This window comes from Natrix helvetica (assembly GCF_964273705.1).
Source record: "Natrix helvetica genome assembly, chromosome: 6".
In the NCBI taxonomy this organism is placed as follows: Eukaryota; Metazoa; Chordata; class Lepidosauria; order Squamata; family Natricidae; genus Natrix; species Natrix helvetica.
The window spans coordinates 9475069-9494855 of record NC_138553.1 but is presented as its reverse complement, the minus strand read 5'-3'; the positions used below and the strand labels follow the sequence as shown (position 1 = coordinate 9494855).

The 19787-nt window shown below is 43.5% G+C and overlaps 1 protein-coding gene across 1 annotated transcript in view; it reads left to right on the top strand.

Annotated features, from left to right (window-relative positions):
• Positions 1-19787, top strand: part of BCAT1 (branched chain amino acid transaminase 1) — a 55717-nt gene that overhangs the window by 20886 nt on the left and 15044 nt on the right. The window contains exons 3-5 of the mRNA XM_081957863.1: positions 5643-5843; positions 16540-16650; positions 18873-18992. Coding sequence (XP_081813989.1) covers positions 5643-5843; positions 16540-16650; positions 18873-18992 — 432 coding nt within the window. The remainder of the gene's footprint in view (positions 1-5642; positions 5844-16539; positions 16651-18872; positions 18993-19787) is intronic.

Here is a 19787-nt window from a genome sequence, read left to right as displayed (position 1 = left end):
TTTGTCACCTGCCTTCTCATGGTCATCAGAACATTTGTTTGAGCCCAGGCCATCTTGTTGAAGTTCCATGAGAAAAAGCGTCTCTCGCAACCACCCAATTGAACTGAACGATCATAACTTTACAAAAGAATCTGGGTCCCAGCCAAATGGAAGAGGAAAAGGCTCCTGATTCTTTGGAACTCGTTTGAAAAATGGACAAGTCAGCTTTCACATTTCCTCAATTAGGACTCCTGACAAGGAAATGAATCAGGGTTTTCTTATCCTGCCCTTCATATTTTTGCGTGGGATGTAAAAGTAACATTAACACTTAATTTTCCTGCCCTTTTTCAGGATGGAGTGTATATTGCGAGTTTTCAAAGAAAGAAATGTCAAAATTCTGCCTCAAGGAAAGTAAAAGTGAGAGCTAGTATATAAATCAAGCCTAAATTGCACACATCATAGAAAAATGGAGGGTACTCGTCTTGTGGCAAAGAATATTACATGTATGTTGAGTGAAGTTAATACATTCCTAGGAAAATGCAACGTGTATTGGATGGATGTGCGTTAGGGATGTATGGACATAATGTAAAGTACCATATTTTTCAGAGTATGCACTCCTCCCCCCAAAAAGTGGGTGGAAATGTCTGTGCGTCTTATACAATGAATGTTTCTGAAGCCCACCCACCCACCCTTCGGCCTCTGCCTTCCAGAAATTTGCCTCCTTGCAGTAAACAGCAAACAGCGTGGTCAACTTCAGTACAGCCTGATTTAGCACGAGCAGCTGATTGGCAGTTGGATCTGCCTCCCGGAATACCTCCTATCAGCTGTGGGGATTGCTGCCGCCCATCGCTGCTGCCGCCTATCGCTGCTTCTGCTCTCCCCATTTTCGGCCTCCTCACATCCCGTTTTGGCTTCCGCACACCCAATTTTTGGGCTTCGCAAGTCCCATTTTTGGCCTGCTCCAGGCGGTGGGGATATGCGGCGGCAATGGGCCTGGAACAGCTGATTGTTGGTATTCCAGGAGGCCAGTCCAACCGCCAATCAGCTGCTCGGGCTAAATCAGGCTGTGCTGAAGCTGACCACGCTGTTTGCTGTTTGCTGCAAGGAGGCAAATTGCTGGGAGGCAGAGGCAGATTTTTTTTTTCTTGTTTTCCTCCCCAAAAGCTAGGTGCGTCTTATACTTCAGAGTGTCCTATAGTCCAAAAAATACAGTACATTATCTGTAATTTGGAAACAGAATACAGGTAGTTCTCGACTTATGACAGTTCATTTAGTGACTGTTTAAAGTTACAACGTCTCTGAAAAAAGTGACTTATGACCGTTTTTCACACTTACGATTGTTGTAGCATGCCCCATGGTCACATGATCAAAATTCAAATGCTTGGAAACCTCCATTCAGTTTCTAACTATAGCCCTCAGTTTTTTGGTCATCTTCAATCTGTACTAACCAGGTTTGACTGAGCTCAGGGCTGCTTTGAAATCAGCGAAAAGAGAGCAGAGTATCTGCTGGAACGGTAGCTGCTGGAACTGGAAACTGAGGGATTAAAAATGTACTGCAGACACTTCCCTGAGGAAATCTTGGCTGACGTAGGAAATGTTAACCTTGCATTGCCTTTTAATTTTTCAGCCGAGCGTTCTGATGACCGTATCATTTTTCTTTCTTTCTTTCTTTTTTAAAAGGAAGTTTCTTCTTTTCTGAACACGGACACAGCATTGATTTTAGCTTTCCTATGTTAAATTTTATTCTTTGCAAGTCCGCCGCGTAATCGCTGACAATTTTGGAGCAGACATATTTCTGCAGCTGCAGTTGATATTCTTGAGGCGTCTGTCAAAAGCACGAGAGAGAAAAAATTATCCTCGGCTTTACATCCATCCTTTTTGAGTCTTCTTTCTTTTTTTAGATAGAGATTCTTCCATTTCAGGAGGCAAGCTTTTGCCCAGGCGAGAACTGACGGTGTAGTTTTTGTTGCTTCGAGGCCCCTTTAAAAAGTCTTAATCCTATTATTATTTTTTCATTTTATAAATCATTTTTATGAAGCTTTTTTTTTTACAAAACATAATCCTATTGTTTTTACCTGCTTTTGCTCTTTAACCAATGATACAAGTAGTCCTTGACTTAGGACCGTAATTGAGCCCAGAATCATGCCGGTCATTCAGCGGGTCGCCACATGGCCACCCCAGTTTTACCAGCTTTTGCGCAGAGGTTGTTTAGTGAAAGACTGTTCATTGAGCAAGTGTAGTGCTCAGGAAGTGAATCCATTGCCTGCAAGGAGGGAGGGGTTTTCTTTGCTGAAAAGCAAAAGGAAACACATTTCTGGCAAAAAAACAACCACCATTTAAAATTGCAGTCACATGACCGCAGAAATTCTGTCATGACAGGAAGAGATACCTGCCATACACCACTATACCTGTGATGGCTAACCTTTTTGTCGTCACGTGCCGAAAGTGACAATATTGTCCGTAATGCAATGCACGCACGACCCCCGTGCTTTCTCCTATGCAAACCCTCCATACTCAACCGCACCCTGTGCCCTGTTTTGGGCCTAGTAGGCATCCCTGCAGCCTCCTGGGACCAAAAATGGGACGCCAGGGGGGAGCATGGGGGGTTAGGCGTGCAGCATTCCCCCCCTGCTCCCCCCCATCACAGGGGCTGCCCCAAAGAAGAGGGAGTCAAACTATTCTCCAAGGCACCTGAGGGTAGAACAAGAAGCAATGGATGGAAACTAATCAAGGGGAGAAGCAATTTAGAACTGAGGAGAAATTTCCTGACAGTTAGAACAATTAATCAATGGAACAGAAGTTGCCTCCAGAAGTTGTGAATGCCCCAACACTGGAAGTCTTTAAGAAGATGTTGGATAGCCATCTGTCTGAAATGGTAGAGGGTTTCCTGCTTAGGCAGGGGGTTGGACTAGAAGACCTCCAAGGTCCCTTCCAACTCTGCTATTGTATTGTATTATTGTATTAGAACTAAGGAGAAACCTCCTGAGAGTTAGAACAATTAATCAGTGGAACAACTTGCCTCCAGAGGTTGTGAATGCTCCAACACTGGAAGTTTTAAAGAAGAGATTGGATATCTATTTGTCTGAAGTGGTGTAGATTTTCCTGCCTGAGTAGGGGGTTGGACTAGAAGACCTCCAAGGTCCCTTCCAACTCTGTTATTCTATTCTAACCTAACATCAGGTTACAAAATATTTCATGCTAGCACGAAATGCATCTCTAAGGAAGCAATTAGCAAATAGACACCAGTGAAATCCAATCTCTGGGAGTCAGTTCTAGAAAGTGGCACTTCTGTAAAAATAGAATTTGGGAATTGTGGGTCAAAATGTAAAGACTCTCCACTTTTCCCCAATAAATTTTGGCCTAGCTCCACAGATATTTTTGTGCAGGAGATAGACAGCAGCCAAGTAGAGTTAAGAGTTGGGAAAAAGAGCTGTGGGAAGTGAAGTCTTTCTCATGAAATTAGGGTGCGGTTTGGTAAAAACGCACGTTGCTCGAGAGACTATTCCAGATGTTAGCAGAGTGTGTTTCAATTTGCCTTCTAAAATTCTCATTCTTGACAGAAAAACCGAACAGGCAGATTTAAATAATGTTTTCCTCATCAAATTAAATGAGAATACTTGTATTCCTTGACTTAACCACCACAATGTCTATTGTTAAGAGGGACCGTTTATGAAATGAATTTTGCCCCATTTCACAAACTTTCTTGCTACACTTTTTAAATAAATTGCTGCAGTTATCAAGTTAGTAATATGATTGTTAAGTGAATCTGATTTCCCCATTGACATGACCCAGGACATTGCAACTGTCATAAATATGAGACAGTTGCCCAATGTCTGAATTTTGATCTTGTGACCATGGGGATGCTGCAATGGTTGTAATTTGTGACCTTTGTCCTAAATGAACTGTTGTAATATCTCAGGGGCTGCCACAAAGAAGAGGGAGTCAAACTATTCTCCAAGGCACCTGAGGGTAGAACAAGAAGCAATGGGTGGAAACTAATCAAGGAGAGAAGCAACTTAGAACTGGGGAGAAACTTCCTGACTGTTAAAACAATTAATCAGTGGAACAGAAATTGCCTCCAGAAGTTGTGAATGCCCCAACACTGGAAGTCTTTAAGAAGATGTTGGATAGCCATTTGTCTGAAACGGTATAGGGTTTCCTGCCTAGGCAGGGGGTTGGACTAGAAGACCTCCAAGGTCCCTTCCAACTCTGCTATTGTATTGCATTGCATTGTAAGTTAAGGAATGTCTGTAATTCAGTTCAGTTGTTCAATAGTACGATGATTACCATATGACATTTAAGGGGACAGAAGCATTTTTGCAGGGAACTAAAGCAGTTTCAGATATCTTTCAGAAATTTTAAAATTGGGGAAAGGTATTTAACATTTTGTGACCTTTAAAAATGGAACTGCTGGAATTTTTTTTTTCATTTAGAGAGTCACGTTCCTTTCTGTCTTTCAGATCAGACCAAACTTTAAAGTTACAAGTTTTCTTGGCCCTTATAATTCCTCAGAACTGCTTTTCAGTATTGGTTGCCATCTTCAGTCCAGCTTTTAGTCTATGATAATTTTAAGAAACAGAACTAGAATGATTAATTTTCCATGTTTCTTTGAGGCTGTTCTTAAAAATCCCCCTTTTCCATATCTATTTTGTTCTCAGCAAATGACTTGCATTCATTCTTAATACAGAAACATCAAAATACAAAATGGTGATAATGTCGATTCTATGAAATGAAGGCATGGCAGTGATATGATAGCGGTGTTCTAATATTTGGGGGCAGTGGTGGGGTTCAATTTTTTTTACTCTTGGTTTTGTGGGCTTGGCAGGGGAAGGATACTGCAAAATCCCCATTCCCTCTCCACTCCTGGGGGAAAGATCCTGAAAATCCCCATTCCCTCTCCACTCCTGGGGGAAGGATACTGCAAAATCCCCATTCCCTCCCCACTCCTGGGGGAAAGATCCTGAAAATCCCCATTCCCTCTCCACTCCTGGGGGAAGGATACTGCAAAATCCCCATTCCCTCCCCACTCCTGGGGGAAGGATAGTACAAAATCCCCATTCCCTCCCCACTCCTGGGGGAAGGATATTGCAAAATCCCCATTTCCTCCCGACCCCACTAATCTGCTTTCCAGTTCCGTTCTCCTGTGCAGGGCAACAGAAGAAGATCCAGTCGATCAGCTGGGACTCGGGAGCAGTGAATAGATGGGGCGGCGCCAGCCAGAAGTAGTATTTGCAGGTTCTCCGAACTACTCAAAATTTCTGCTACCAGTTCGCCAGAACCGGTCACAACTGGCTGAATACCACCTCTGTTTGGGGGGCTGCCACAAAGAAGAGCGGGTCTTTCTATTCTCCAAAGCATCTTTGTCAGAAAGCAATGGATAGAAACTAATCAAGGAGAGAACCAATCTAGAAATAAGGAGACATTTTTTGACAGAACAAGTGGAACAATTTTCCTTCAGAAGTTATGGGCGCTCCATCATTGAAGGTTTTTAAGAAGATATTGGATTGCCATTTGTCTGAAATCGTACAGGTTCTCCTACTTGAGCAGGAGGTTGGACTAGAAGACCTCCAAGGTTCTTTCCAACTCTGTTATTCTGAGATATGGACTGCCAATTTTTTTAAAAATGTAATTTTGTCTTCTTTTGTTCCCTTTTCTCGCCCCAGGCTGATGATCTTGTTATCAATCCGTCTACCACGTTGAAGGAGAAGCCGGATCCAAATGGCTTAGTATTTGGAACAGTTTTCACAGACAACATGCTCTTCATTGAATGGTCCTTCACATCTGGATGGGACGTTCCTCAGATTAAGCCCTTGGAGAATCTCTCTGTGCACCCAGCCATCTCAGCACTGCATTATGCTGTCGAAGTGAGTACAGCGATAGAATGAAGAGGAACTCCATTCTATCTTTTGTCATTAAATAAAATAATAATAATTTGATTTTTTATTTTTTTAAAATGTGTTTCGTTTTGTTTCAGGTCAGTGCAAAGTCTTCAAAAGATAGACTTTCCCAGCCTTCTCCAGCTGTGTTGGAATTATTTAATTCCCATCCTTCACGACTGGCTAAGAATGATGGGAGTTGAGCACATCTGGAGAACATCAGGTTGGGAAAGAATGATTGATAGAGAGGGTGAGGAATGACCAGTGAATGGATAAGGCTCAGACTTTGAAGATAGTTTTGTTAATCTTCATCTTTTATTTAGTTTTTATTTAGTTTTTCAAATGTGTGCAAGATAACGGGTATAAGTATAAACATGGATATGAACAAAGGAAATGAGTACCAATAAATGGGGACAATAGGACAGGGACGGTAGGAACGTTGGTGGGCTTATGCATGCCCCCTTTACGGACCTCTTAGGAATGGGGTGAGGTCCACGGTAGACAGTTTAAGATTGAAGCTGTGAGGGTTTGAGAATGTAACTCTTGGAGGATCTTCTCCAGGAATAGGTAGATGAGGAAAGAACCTGATATTTTCCAATTTCCAATGTGCCTTGTTGGCTTCTACTTACAGGTAGTAAGAAAATGCCAATGTAGTGTCACTCATAATTTTTTTCTTAAATAGTGGCATTTGTTGGAGATACATCACTCATGAGAACACATATATCACATTTTAGCTTCTTCTGTGATGCTAGTAAGGAAGTATTGTTGATGGTTTAAGCATCACGCTAAGCTTTTAGGCATCCTTTTTTTTTTGAATGAAGAAATACTGAGTTAAGCAACTATCACAATTTACAAACCGCAGGGGCTGACTTTGCAAGACATATGAACGTCAAACCGATCCTCATTATGGTTTAGTACCATGTGTGAAACTAACCAAGAAATAGTCAAGGTTTATTCTCTAGTTCAGGAGTCGGCAATCTTAAACACTCAAAGAGCCACAAAGGTCCTAATCGGAAGCCCCTCCATTCAATTCCGGAGCCGACCAGAAGTCCAATTTCCCCACCATAGAGTCTCCTCCTAGCGCGGCATCCTTTTTCCTCTACCTGTCCTAACTGAAAGCCCTATCGATTGTGGAGCTGACTGGAAGACCTGCCCCTTGCCATAGAGTCTTCTGGCGCGTCCTGATTCCCTCCCACCCCGCTAACCGGAAGCTCCTCTCAAAATTGCGGTGTCGACTGGTGACAGGGAGCCGCAGCAGAGGGATGAAAGAGCCACATGTGGCTCCAGAGCTGTGGGTTGCTGACCTCTGCTCTAGTTTGTCAAATGGCCAAAGACACATTGATGATGCTGTTTCTTCATTCGCCACAGCTATTTAAGGCTGTTGTAGTTTATTATTATAGCTGCCAATACAGCTTATGTTTATTTTATGGCTGGCAGTACAACATGGGGCATACAGGCAGGGGCAATTCTTAGAATTCATCATTTCCCCAGTTCTTCACAACTGCAATATCAGTGAAGGCAACAAATAAAAAAGCTGCGGCTAGTCAAAAAGCCCAGTAAATTCTGACAACCATACTTTATCTTCCTTAATATACAAGAAGTCCTCAATCTATGACCATCCATTCAAAGTTAGGATGGGACTGAAAAAAGTGACTTATGTCCAGCACTTATGATGGCTGTAGTAAATCTTAACCCCCATTATTCATGATTGCGTATCAGATGCTTCACATTAACCACACCACCTAAACCAGGAATGGCCGCTATTTTAAGTTTGTGGCAACTGGAACTAATAATTTGCCATAAACCTTGATTTCAAATTCTGTTTTTTTGTACAAAAAAGGTGATTCTTTGTATTCAGATATTATTATAGGCTTTTCATTTAAGACCTGCTACACCTTCATGAGTCTTTTGGGGTTTTGTGTGTCATGCAAAGACAGCTCCCCTCGGTGATTTAAGGCCAATTTACACTTACACACCCAACATTTTCAAAACCGGAGTATTTAATGATGAATGGTACGCTTCCAGCAGGGGAAAAAAAATGTGTTTGCAATGTAGTGGAAGTGCTACCTATCATCTGAGGTCATAATGATTTGACTGCGTACAAGTTATCATTCGATGCTTTGGATTCTGGAAAATCGAGACAAATTTTGAATCAGCTTTTGGCCAGGTACATGTGTGCATGTGTCAGAAAGCAAGTTACCCACCTGTACTGAAATGAATTGGTAACTGCCAGAACCAACGTGGTTACTGATCGAAGCATCTAGGGCCCAAGGTTCTGGACCATAGTCCAAAAACATCAATGCAGGTTATATTCCATTTGTGTCAGAGCCTTAATCAAAGGCACGTTTTGGGTGCCAGAAAGTGAGGAGAAAACGTGGAGCAATTCTTTCAAACCCCTTTCTTTTTTCGTCTCCCTCCTTTGCAGTGTTTGTAACGATCAAAAACAGCTGCATCTCAATAATGAAACAAGATCATACTTTGATTTGTGCCCTTCTGGTGTTTTTCAAAAATGTAGACCTCAACCCTTTTTTTCCCCTTTTCTCTTTTTTTGGGAAGACTCCACTGGGATTTTTTTCATTCCTTTATGTTTTGATTGATTGATTGATTGATTTTAAGGTACAGGGAGTTCTCGACTTACGACAGGTCACTTAGTAACTGTTCAAAGTTACAACATTACTGAAAAGGGTGACTTACGACTGTTTTTCACCCTTACAACCGTTGCAGCATCCCTATGGTTCATGTGATCAAAATTTGGATGCTTGGCAATTGACTCGTATTTATGACGGTCGCAGTGTCCTGGGGTCATGTGATCCTCTTTTGTGACCTTCTGACGAGCAAAGTCAATGGGGAAGTCAGATTGATTTAACAGCTGCGTTACTAACTTAAACAGGTGCCGCGGTTCACTTAACAACTGGGACAAGAAAGGTCGTAAAATGGGGCAGAATTCACTCCACAACTGTCTCACTTAGCAATGTATTGTAAATTTTGGGCTCAATTGTGGTCGTAAGTCGAGGACTACCTGTATTAATCTCACCTTCCAAAGGCAGGTGCGATGATAAAAAATTTTTCAGTCTTTCTGGCTGAGGAGATCTAGATCAGAGGTGTCAAACTCAAGGCCCGGGGGCCAGATCCGGCCCATGGGGTGCCTCTGCCAGTGAAAATGGAGCTCAGGAGGGCCTCGCGCGGCCCTCCTGAGCTCTGTTGTTGCCAGCAGGGGGCTCAGGCCACCACAGGTGCCCCCGACACCAGTGATGTCGAGCTGGCCACGCCCACTCCAGCCGCTGAAGTTCAAACACAACCCTGATGCGGCCCTCAATGAAATCGAGTTTGACACCCCTGATTTAGATGTATTCACAAAGAGCAAAGGAACCACGCTGGAGTTTCAGGCATTCTCTCTCTCTCTCTCTCTCTCTCTCTCTGAGTAGCGTTATTGCTGTTAAACCCGTGATCTGAAATCCTCGCCGCTAACAATGAATTTGCTCTTCTTTCTTTTTTTTTTCTTTTGTTTCCTCATCTGCATATGTCCCCCGTTGTTTTCATTGTTTCGTTTACTTTTAAACCTCATTGCATCACGTTTTCCTCTAGCCAAGAGGAGTGACGGAAGCGAAACTGCTCCAAATGCTTTGGCTCAATGAATACACAGTGGGTATAACGTGAGGTGAAATGTTCCTTCTTTGTGATCTGTGACCCCCTCGGATAACCTGGCCTTCGCCAGCTTGGTGGAGTCTTCCTCATCTTGGGCACCCTCCAGATATGAGGGAACTAGATTTCTCTCAATAAGCCTATTCCCGTGATGGCGAACCTATGGCACACTTTCCATTGCCAGCTGCCCTTCTGATTTCTGGCACACACTTGCATGCCGGCCAGCTGGTCTTTGCGGGTGACAGAGTGCCAGAAAATGGCCTGAAAAACAGCCAAAACCCAGGCCGTTTTCCGGGCCTTTTTCAAGCTGATTTTTAGGCCATTTTCAGGCTGGTTTTGGCCCGAAAACAGCAGAAAAAATGGCCTGAAAACGGCCAAAAAACCAGCTGAAAAACAGGCATGCATGCACTGGCCAGCTGGTCTTTGGGTTTCCAGTACTCTGGCATAAACACCCGTGGCAGGTATACACATTCAGGTGTGGGCACTTGGTGCCAAAAAGGTTCACCATCACTGGCCTATTCGATTCTGACAGTTGAAGTCTACCCTGGAAGAGAATATTTTGTAGGTCAGCATTGACATTGTGGTGTCCTTAGTGCTCACTGAGCTTGGTGGTTGTTCTGACCTGGGCTTCCCAAGATCATAAAGCAGACTCCTCGTCCCGATAAAACCTCTTTTATTTAGGTTAAATAAATAACAGCAAAGTCCCTCTCCAGCCAAGTCCCGTCCAACAGTCTTTCATGAGTTTTCACAAGTACAGACCTTTTATCAGGCTTGGAGAGTTGCCAGGCCGATATCTTCCAAACGCCACGCTGTAGCAGCAATTACTTGGCAAGAAGTCAGGAACAGATCTTCCCCCTAATGAATTGAACTACTAATTGTCTCCTGCAAACTCCCCTCCCCTTTCGCTCCTCTTTATTCCCTATGGGAGGGGCCATTCACCATCCACCTGCGCCTTTATTCCCAAGTCGGCCCTTGTTCCTTAGCTGTTCCCTTCTCCTGGCAGTTCTGTGCATGCGTACATCGGGAACAGGCTCCAGCTGTTCTTCTGCCCCATTGATATCCAACTCTGAAAGCAGCTGATAACTGTTGGACAACCCTGGGCCCATCTCTGCCTCCGACGCAGAGCCCTCATCGGAGCCTTTCTCAAACTCCAAGACTGGCTCATGTTCCTCCCCAGCCTCCTCACTGTCTTAGTCTGTCACCAGCTCCGCTGCCGGGCCACCACAGTTGTTTTCTTGCGGTTTTTTCATGACCTATCTCTGCATCACGGCCCTGATGATGTCACCGCGTTGGATAATGAAACATCTGCAAGAAAAACAACCAAGCTTAGATCAAGGACACCATGGTTCAATCCTGAGCTACAAATGATTCTCTTCCATTGGTAAAGAAACATCTGCAAGAGAACAACAAAGCTCAGAAAGCAGCAAGGATCCCACAAAGTCTGCACAGCTGGAGGATGGCCAGAGATTGAGAAAGACCAGTCTAGCTGGACATTGTACTGAGAAATAACGGAGATCAGATTCTTCTTCTAGTATTTGTTTCATTGGTTACACCGTTAAATAAGACTTGACACTACCGTAATATTCCTAAAATTGACGAGTCTGCTTACAAATAGAGATCCTGGGGCCAGACAGCCTGAAACAGCAGTTGTCCACAAACCTCTGAAAGTCAGATTCTTGACCATGTTAAGTAGCTTGAGATTGCTATTGAGTAGACGTTACCTGAACAGTTGAAATACAGAGAGCCAATGTAGGGTAATGGCTAAGATGTTGGGCTAAATATGGAAGATTCGGATTCTGATCCACCATTGGACAGCAAAGAGGAGGAGGAAAATATTGTGCATGCCACCCTGAGTGTCTAAATGAAAGGAGAGACGGGAGTTTAACAAAGAGACAATAAAATAAGTAGCGACAGTTGTACATGCCATTCATTAATCGCTCTCACTGGAATGTATTTTCAGAGAAGTAGGAATGGAACAGTAACCTAAAGGGGAATCCTATTCAAGTAATAAAGAGGGCTAGTTGAAATTAGGAGGAGGACATCCAGAAATGTACTTGGGGCCCTTTCTGAGGACATGTTGAATGTTCACCTCCCCCAAATTATGGAAGTTCAGCCTTTTTGGAAAGTTTATGGAGACTCAAAGCCAGAGGGTGTTCATAGGTCTTATTTAGCCTATCATTATCGTTGAGAGACCGTAACAATCCTTTTTAAAATAATCGGTTATTCATATTCTTAGGGTTTTGTTTTTTTAAAAAAAAACCTATTATCCTTTCAGTATAAAAATATTTTCAAAATAATACAAGATTTTCCAAATTAAGAGGAGAGCAGATTTTAAAAGCATTCTTTGGGGGGGGGGATCAAATTATTCAGACATCGTAAGAAAGTTATCCATTAAAAGCATGTAAAAATAAAGTCGTCATCAATCATAGCTAGAATCATGGAATTGGAAGGGACAATTGAGATTGACAATTGAGATTACCAAATCCACCTCAATCCACCCAATTTGTCACTGCTGGGATCCAAATGAAAATATCTGTGAAATGGTATAAGCTTTAAGTAGTAATAGTAACAGAGTTGGAAGGGACCTTGGATGTCATCTAGCCCAACCCCCTCCTCACACTGAAGACCTATACTAGGGATTCGAACTGCCGAACTGCCGACCTTTCTGATTGACAAGCTTAGTGTCTTAGCCACTGAGCCACTTAATCAGGTGCTTTCCTGCCTAAGTAGGGAGTTGGATTAGAAGACCTCCAAGATCCCTTCCAGCTCTGTTATTCTAACATTTTCTGATATCATGATGTGACAATACCACTTTATACTGCACTAGTATAAACCTGGAATATTTTTACCCTGTTTCCCTGAAAATAAGACCTCCCTGGATAATAAACCCAATCTGGATTTGAGCGTATGCACTAAAATAAGCCCTCCCCTGAAAATATTGCAACACAGCAACAGCCATGAGGTGATTATGCTCGCTGCCTCCCACATCTCAAAAATAATAAGACCTCCCCGAAAATAAGGCCAAGTGCTTATTTCCGGGTTCAAAAGAAAATAGGACCCTGTCTTATTTTCGGAGAAACACAGTATACAAAAAGGAGGCTGAGACCCTAGAAAGTATACAGAGAAGAGCAACAAAGATGATTGAGGGTTTAGAGGCTAAATCACATGAGGAATGGTTGAGGGACCTACCGTATTTTTTCGAGTATAAGACGTACCAGAGTATAAGACGCACCAAGGTTTTGAAGAGGCAAACTTTTTTAAAAAAGTTTTTGCACTTTGCAAACCTCCCAAAAATGACAGGCCCAGGGTTTCCCCCCCCCCCCAAAAAAAGGGGCATGAATAGCCTTTAGGAGGCTTGTAGATTGCTCCTGGAGGGTGGGGACCCGAAAACGAGCAAAAAATGATCCATTTTTCACAAAAATGGGCCCATTTTTGGTCAAAAAAGGGCATGCATAGCCTTTAGGAGGCTTATAGAGTGCTCCTGGGGGCTGGGGGGGGGGCAAAAGTGAGCATTTTTTGCCCTATTAAGATTATCCACATCGTTGGTTAAAATAATAGAATGGATCCCCATTCTATTGACTGATCTACTGGCTTTCAGCAAGCCTCAAAATAACCATACACTCTGTAGATTCACAAGGCCAGACCATCAATCTTACTCAGTTTGAGGGAAGACACAGAGTTCCTCTAGTAAACTAAATTCATTGAACCAAACAAAAACGTAATCAAAGTGAAGCAGAAGTTCAAGGATTCCAGAAAACCAGTTGAACCAGTCCGAAGGCCTCTCAAAAGAGGCTTTTTCCCAACTCTTAGCTGCAACTGAGTAAGATACAAACTCTATTTTAGCCAAAGGGAGCCTTGTTCTTTCAGTATTTATTGGAAGTTGGAGGAACTCTAGCTAGCTAAGCAGTCTAGAATCCAGTTCAAAATCTTTGAGAAAGGGGGATATAATAGCATTACCTGAAGTAGACTTCAGCCTTCTGTAGTAGTGCTGCTAGTAGAACTGAACCAGATCATGTCTTCTTCTGCCTCAACCGAGAAGAAATCATTGTCTAGGACAACACACCTGAATTCTTTTTCTGGACTGATGAGAAACCTTGAGTCAAGCAGTTTTCAAATAAGCTTTGGATATTTATACATATAGTTTGGCTGCCCAGAGTCAGTCTGCCTAAACTGAATAAATAAAAATAAACCAATTATTGAATTCTATAGCTTATAGTAGGAATCAGAAATGTCCTCAATTTGTTCATCCATGAATGATATTCTATGCTTTACAGTGCAAGCTATAGAATTCCAGAGAACTATTTAGGAATCAACCAGAAAAGCCATTTGATCTAGTGGCATCAAGTTAGACTCAGGAACAATTCTTTTTTTTTTTCACTAGGAAAATCCAGCTGCTTAAGGTGATACTCATATTTTTTGGTTCAGGAATAACAGGGGTCTTCTAGTCCAATCCCCTGTTTAGGCAGGAAACCCTACATCACTTCAGACAACATCTTATCCAACATCTTCTTAAAAACTTCCAGTGTTGGAGCATTCACAACTTCTGGAGGTACTGATGAATTGTTCTAACTGAAATTTCTCCTTAGTTCTAAGTTGTTTCTCTCCTTGATTAGTTTCCACCCATTGCTTCCTGTCCTACCTTCAGGTGCTTTGGAGAATAGCTTGACTCCCTCTTCTTTGTGGCAACCCCTGAGATATTGGAAGACTGCTATCATGTCTCCCCTAGTCCTTCTTTCTATTAAACTAGACATACCCAGTTCCTGCAACCGGTCTTCATGTGTTCTAGCCTCCAGTCCTCTAATCATCTTTGTTGCTCTTGAAGAACCCAACTTTCATGTGCAAATAAATTAATTTTCTGGCTCTCGTGAATTCAAGGATAGATTTGAAACTGATAGCCCCTGTCCCCTGCCTCAAGGTCAAGACTTCATTATTATTTTAATACTGAGAGGTTTTAAAACCTAATTAGGCAATTTCCTAATTAATAGCAACAGCACTTAGACTTATATAGCACTCCACAGTGCTTTGCAGCCCTCTCTAAGCGGTTTACAGTGTCAGCATATCACCCCCAACAATCTGGGTCCTCATTTTACTAACCAGAAATAGCCTGTAGTACTGCATTTTATCCATTGTGCCACCTTTAAATAAGCAAAAAGTTACGGTTCTAAGCATACTGAGATCGGTGACGTGCGGTGAGGTTTATGGCTGGTGAGGCACTGACACAGTGGTTAGTTTCAAATTTTTTTAGACTTGTGGACTTCACCTCCCAGAATTCCACAGCCAGGCATGCTCAGTTCCGATTTAAAGCGACAGTATTTGTTTTCTCCTTTGCGAAAGAATTTTGCTTCTTTCTTTTTCTTCTCCCTTCCCCTTCTTCCTCCCTCTCTCAACACACACACACACACACACACACACACACACACACACACACACACGTTGGATTGGACTATCTCTCCTACCCCCTTCCCTCTCACTCTCTCTCTCAAACAAACACACACTCACACACACACACAGTTGGATTGGAGGGAAGAGCACCAGCGAGGAGACCACAGGAGGAGGCAGGATGCCAGTCAAAGAGCCATACTGGAGCACACACACTTTCCCCCAGCCCCGGAAGGATCCAGCCCAGCTTCACTGATTACAGGTTTGAAAAGGCAATGTGGCTCTGCCTGCAATCAAACTACACCCCAGGGAGAGCACAAGCGAGCCAGAGTCCTTCCCTCCAGCCTTTGCCCAAAGCCCCACACCAGGAGGATGAAGTTTGAATTCCTCCCCCTCCCTCCGACCCACACGTACCTTTTCCAGCTGGTTCAGAGAGGATTTCAACTCTTCTCTTGCCTCGGGTCCTCTGAAGAAGCTCCGCCCAAACGAGCGCCCTCTACTATGAGGCAGGAGAACTGTGTGCCTCACCTATGTCAGGAATTTTTAGTCTTTTAACCCTTGCTTAACTCTGCTCGAGTGATCATAAAACGCCTAAAGTCAGACTAGATGAGGCATGCAGTTCTCCTGCCTCATAGTAGAGGGCGCTTTTTAAGAGGCTTTTTTAAACAGTTAAGCAGAGTCATCCACGGTGAGGCAGCAACTAGCTCAGCCTGACCTCAGCTCTCTCCTTTTTCCTTTTGCATTTTTTTTCCTTTTCATGATGACAGTGGTGAGGCTGTGCCTCCCCTGACTGCACGTCACTGACTGAGATGTAGGCATCCATTTCAACCTGGGGAATTTTTTTTAAATGTTGAGATATGTGAGCATGCAAAATGTGGGGAAGAGTCTGGATATCTACAAGATGGGACCACTACCTTTTCACCTCTTTGTCTGATTTGATCAATAATGTTTGTCAAAAGTCTGGATTGATTTGGGGACAGACTAGGTAGAAACGTCACCTGTGGGTTATTGTGGTTTAGTTATATCTCGACCAATCTGCTTCATATTCACATTCATTTTATATTCCCCATTAACAGTTAAAAGCAACATTTGAATAGTTAAACAGCTGTGTAAGTAACCGGTCACTATCCTAACAGGAAATTAAATAGTTTAAGTTTAGGATAGGGAGCCCCATGTGCTGAGACATTGAGTGATCCTCTAAATTAAACCTATATAGCAATGGCATGTTAATATGCAAGAAGCAATTGGCATCCACCTGCAATTCATTAAAGCAGCTGCATCTAAGCTTAAGTAAATGCTGTGAGGTTCCCATGTTTGGAATGGATGCAGCTGCTTTAATGACTAGCTAGTTCATATTCCATTCAATTTCATGAGCCACCCAGAGGCATTTGCTGAGACAGGTCAAATAAATAAATATCTATTCCCTTGCTGTCCAAATGATCTCTTCCTATTTAGCCCATCTGGAGTCACGTAGAAATTTTCCACCGGTCGTTTGACGCAAAATAAAACAACGGGCTTTCAACTGGTTTTAAACGGACACAGTTATTCCTGCAATGTTTTGAAAGAACGAGCATTTATTTTTTGCAGTTTGCTTATTTTAATTATGGGCGCATGCGTTGGGCTGTAGGTGTCATTCTCAACTGTTCTCTTCTGCTTCCTTTAGCTGTTCGAAGGCATGAAGGCATATCGAGGCGTGGATGGCAAAATACGCTTGTTCCGACCAAGGCTCAACATGGACAGGATGCTACGGTCAGCTGCGCGAGCAACTTTGCCGGTGCGTAATGCATGCTAATATCTGGTTTTGTTCTTTGACTAGAGTAGGTTGGAATGAGAGGGTGTTGGCCATGTGCCCTTGTAATCAGGCATTTCTTTTCCCACCTTATTCTCAGGATGGTTGCAGTTGCAATTTCTCCTGGTAATGTTTTTTTGTGTTGATTCGATTGTGGAAGGTGCCACTACTAATGGCTGTTGTCCACCCCATCTCTTTCCATCACTCTGATGCCTGCTTAGCTGTTGTGGCCCAGCAGGAGCCGTTGGAGCTGCCACCAGACTCCGACAGCGAGGGTCCCTATGAGTCAGCTCTGGAGGATGTGGAGGACCCTGGACAGGGTTCCGACTCTGAGCAGGGCGCAGAGAGGCTGGTTGGCCACCAGGAGGCGCCTGAGCCTTGGGCCAGTGGGGAGGAGACAAGGGAGTGTGCTCCTGATGTCATGCCTTGGAGCAGTGGGGAGGAAACAAGGGAGTGGTTTCTGGATGCTCGGCAACGGAGAGCTGATAGACGTAGAAACCAGCTACGCACTTACAAGAGATGATTGGATGCAGGTGATCGTAATCAGGCTCCTCTCAAGGCTATTTAAGGAAGGGACTTTCCGACAGTTGTTTTGCAGGAATCAAACTGATCATTAGAGTTGGAGACGCTCTCAGATCTGTGTTGTACCTTGGCAGGCTGGATTGCTGCCAAGGGGGAATCTGGACCTCAGCAGGCTGAATTGCTGCCCAAAGTGTTATCTGGATCTTGGCAGACTGGATGGCTGCCAAAGTGTTCGCTGTGCCTGGATTGCTGCCAATTTGTTATCTGGACCTTGGCAGGCTGGATTGCTGCCAAGGGGGAATCTGGACCTCGGCAGGCTGGATTGCTGCCCAAAGTGTTATCTGGATCTTGGCAGACTGGATTGCTGCCAAAGTGTTCGCTGTGCCTGGATTGCTGCCAATTTGTTATCTGGACCTCGGCAGGCTGGATTGCTGCCAAGGTTGAAACTGCATGTAACAAAAGTTGCAGAGACTTTGTTTCGGAGTGACTTGGTATACAAGAGGGGGGGGGGTCAGAACACTTAGCTATCCACGCTTAACCGCCAAGAAGTTTAATTTTTTTTAAAAGGGAGGGTGGCACTGTTGGAGGAAGGTTTGAGTACCAATAAAGGAGAATATTTGTAGCTCAATGCTGACATGTTACATGTTGCTCTCTGAGCTTGCTTGTTTTCTTGATGATGTTACCTACTTTGGGTAATGAAACATCCGCAAGAAAACAAGCAAACTCAGAGAGCACCAAGGAAGTTTTGAGTGGCATCTGCAGTGGTGGGTTGCTGCCAGTTTAGCAACCGGTTCAGTGACAGCGCAGAAAACGGAGCATTTAGAAGCTCAGCTGCTTACCTTCCAAGTCAGCAACGGTAAGTAGAACAGTGTGGGGGGAGATCATCTGTGCCGCACGATGGAGATGGGCTAGAAAGCAGGAAATAAAGGACAGGATAGGGGAGGGGTGGAGAGTGGTGCTAACTGATCATTGATTCGCCAGAACCAGTCCGAACCGGCTGAATACCACGTCTGGCCATCGGCCTTTAGGAACTAACCTGAAATGCAGGAAGCTCTGAAGACAACAGATTGCTGGAAAGATGATTGTGGAAGAAAAGGGAGAACGTGTATACATCCTCCTCGGCCTCGTCATTCTTGAGTCCATGTTTCAACCATGAGAATATAATCGAAGTTATAGTCTGCTACGACCCCTCTTTTCTCACCACCGCCAGAAGGAAAAATACTTCCCAATAACACTTTCTATGATTATCATTTTGAAACCTGTTTCACAACTGTGATAAAGCCATTTAAACCAACTTGGGTGGTTACAGCCATAAGGTTCTTTAGTACTGTAGCCGTAGTGGCTCAGTGGGTTTAGAATGCAGTATTGCAGGCTAACTCTGCCGACTGCCAGGAGTTCGATCCTGACCGGCTCAAGGTCGGACACAGCTTTTCATCCTTCCAAGGTCGGTAAAATGAGGGCCCAGATTGTTGGGGGCAATGAGCTGACTAAGTAAACCGCTTAGAGAGGGCTGCAAAGCACTGTGGAGTGCTATATAACTCTATGGTGCTACATAACCTGTTGCATACTAATAGCGGATTGATAGAACATCCCTGTCTTTGAACAATCAACCTAAACCGAGGTTCTCGTTTGGGTGTTTCTGCCTCAATATTATTTCTGTTGCCTCCTTCTCTTTCTACCTGCAGGGATTTGACAAAGAAGAACTTCTGCAGTGTATCCAGAAACTGGTGGAAGTTGAGAAGGAGTGGGTACCCTATTCCACCTCTGCTAGCTTGTATATCCGCCCTACTTTAATTGGGACAGAGGTGGGGAGAAAATACTTTTTTTGTTGTTCCTTCTTTCCTTCGTTCCTTCTCAACAACCCCAATGGCAAACCACCATCACACAAAAATAGTGATGTCAAGCCAAGCCAATGCTTATTACAGTCACAGACCAGAACAAATTTAAAACACACAAGGAACATCCAGGTTTTTTTTAAAATCTAGACTAAAATAATAAATAACCCTTAAATCTATATTAAAATCACAATTTGGCACTCAATCTATCAGTTGCACAAAATGAACCAAACACAGCATGACATAACATCAATCCTTAAACTGTGAGGCCCACAGTCATTAAATACTAAAATGCAAGGAAGTGTTTAATGCAAAAGGGTTTACTGCATTAATTGTGTAAAATAGCTATGATGGATTAATTAATCACCTGTTTCCAACGAATCCCCAGTGCTGCTGTGCAAAATCTAGCCATCTTGTGCTGACATTGTGATGTCCACAACATCTCACTTTTATGTGCTCATTTCCCACTATCTGATGCAAGGCTGTAAGAGCAGTATCACGTATGTTTTATCTCTTCTCAATCCCCATTCTGGACTTATCTGGCATCTTCTGTGAATTTTGCCAGTGTATTATTGCTTTCTGGGAGCCAATGAATACAGGTGGTCCTCAATTTACAACCATTCTACCATATGAGCCACGGTGGTGCAATGGTTAGAGTGCAGTACTGCTGGCTACTTCTGCTGCCTGCCAGCTGACAGTTCAAATCTCACCAGGCTCAAGGCTGACTCAGCCTTCCATCCTTCCGAAGTGGCTAAAATGAGGACC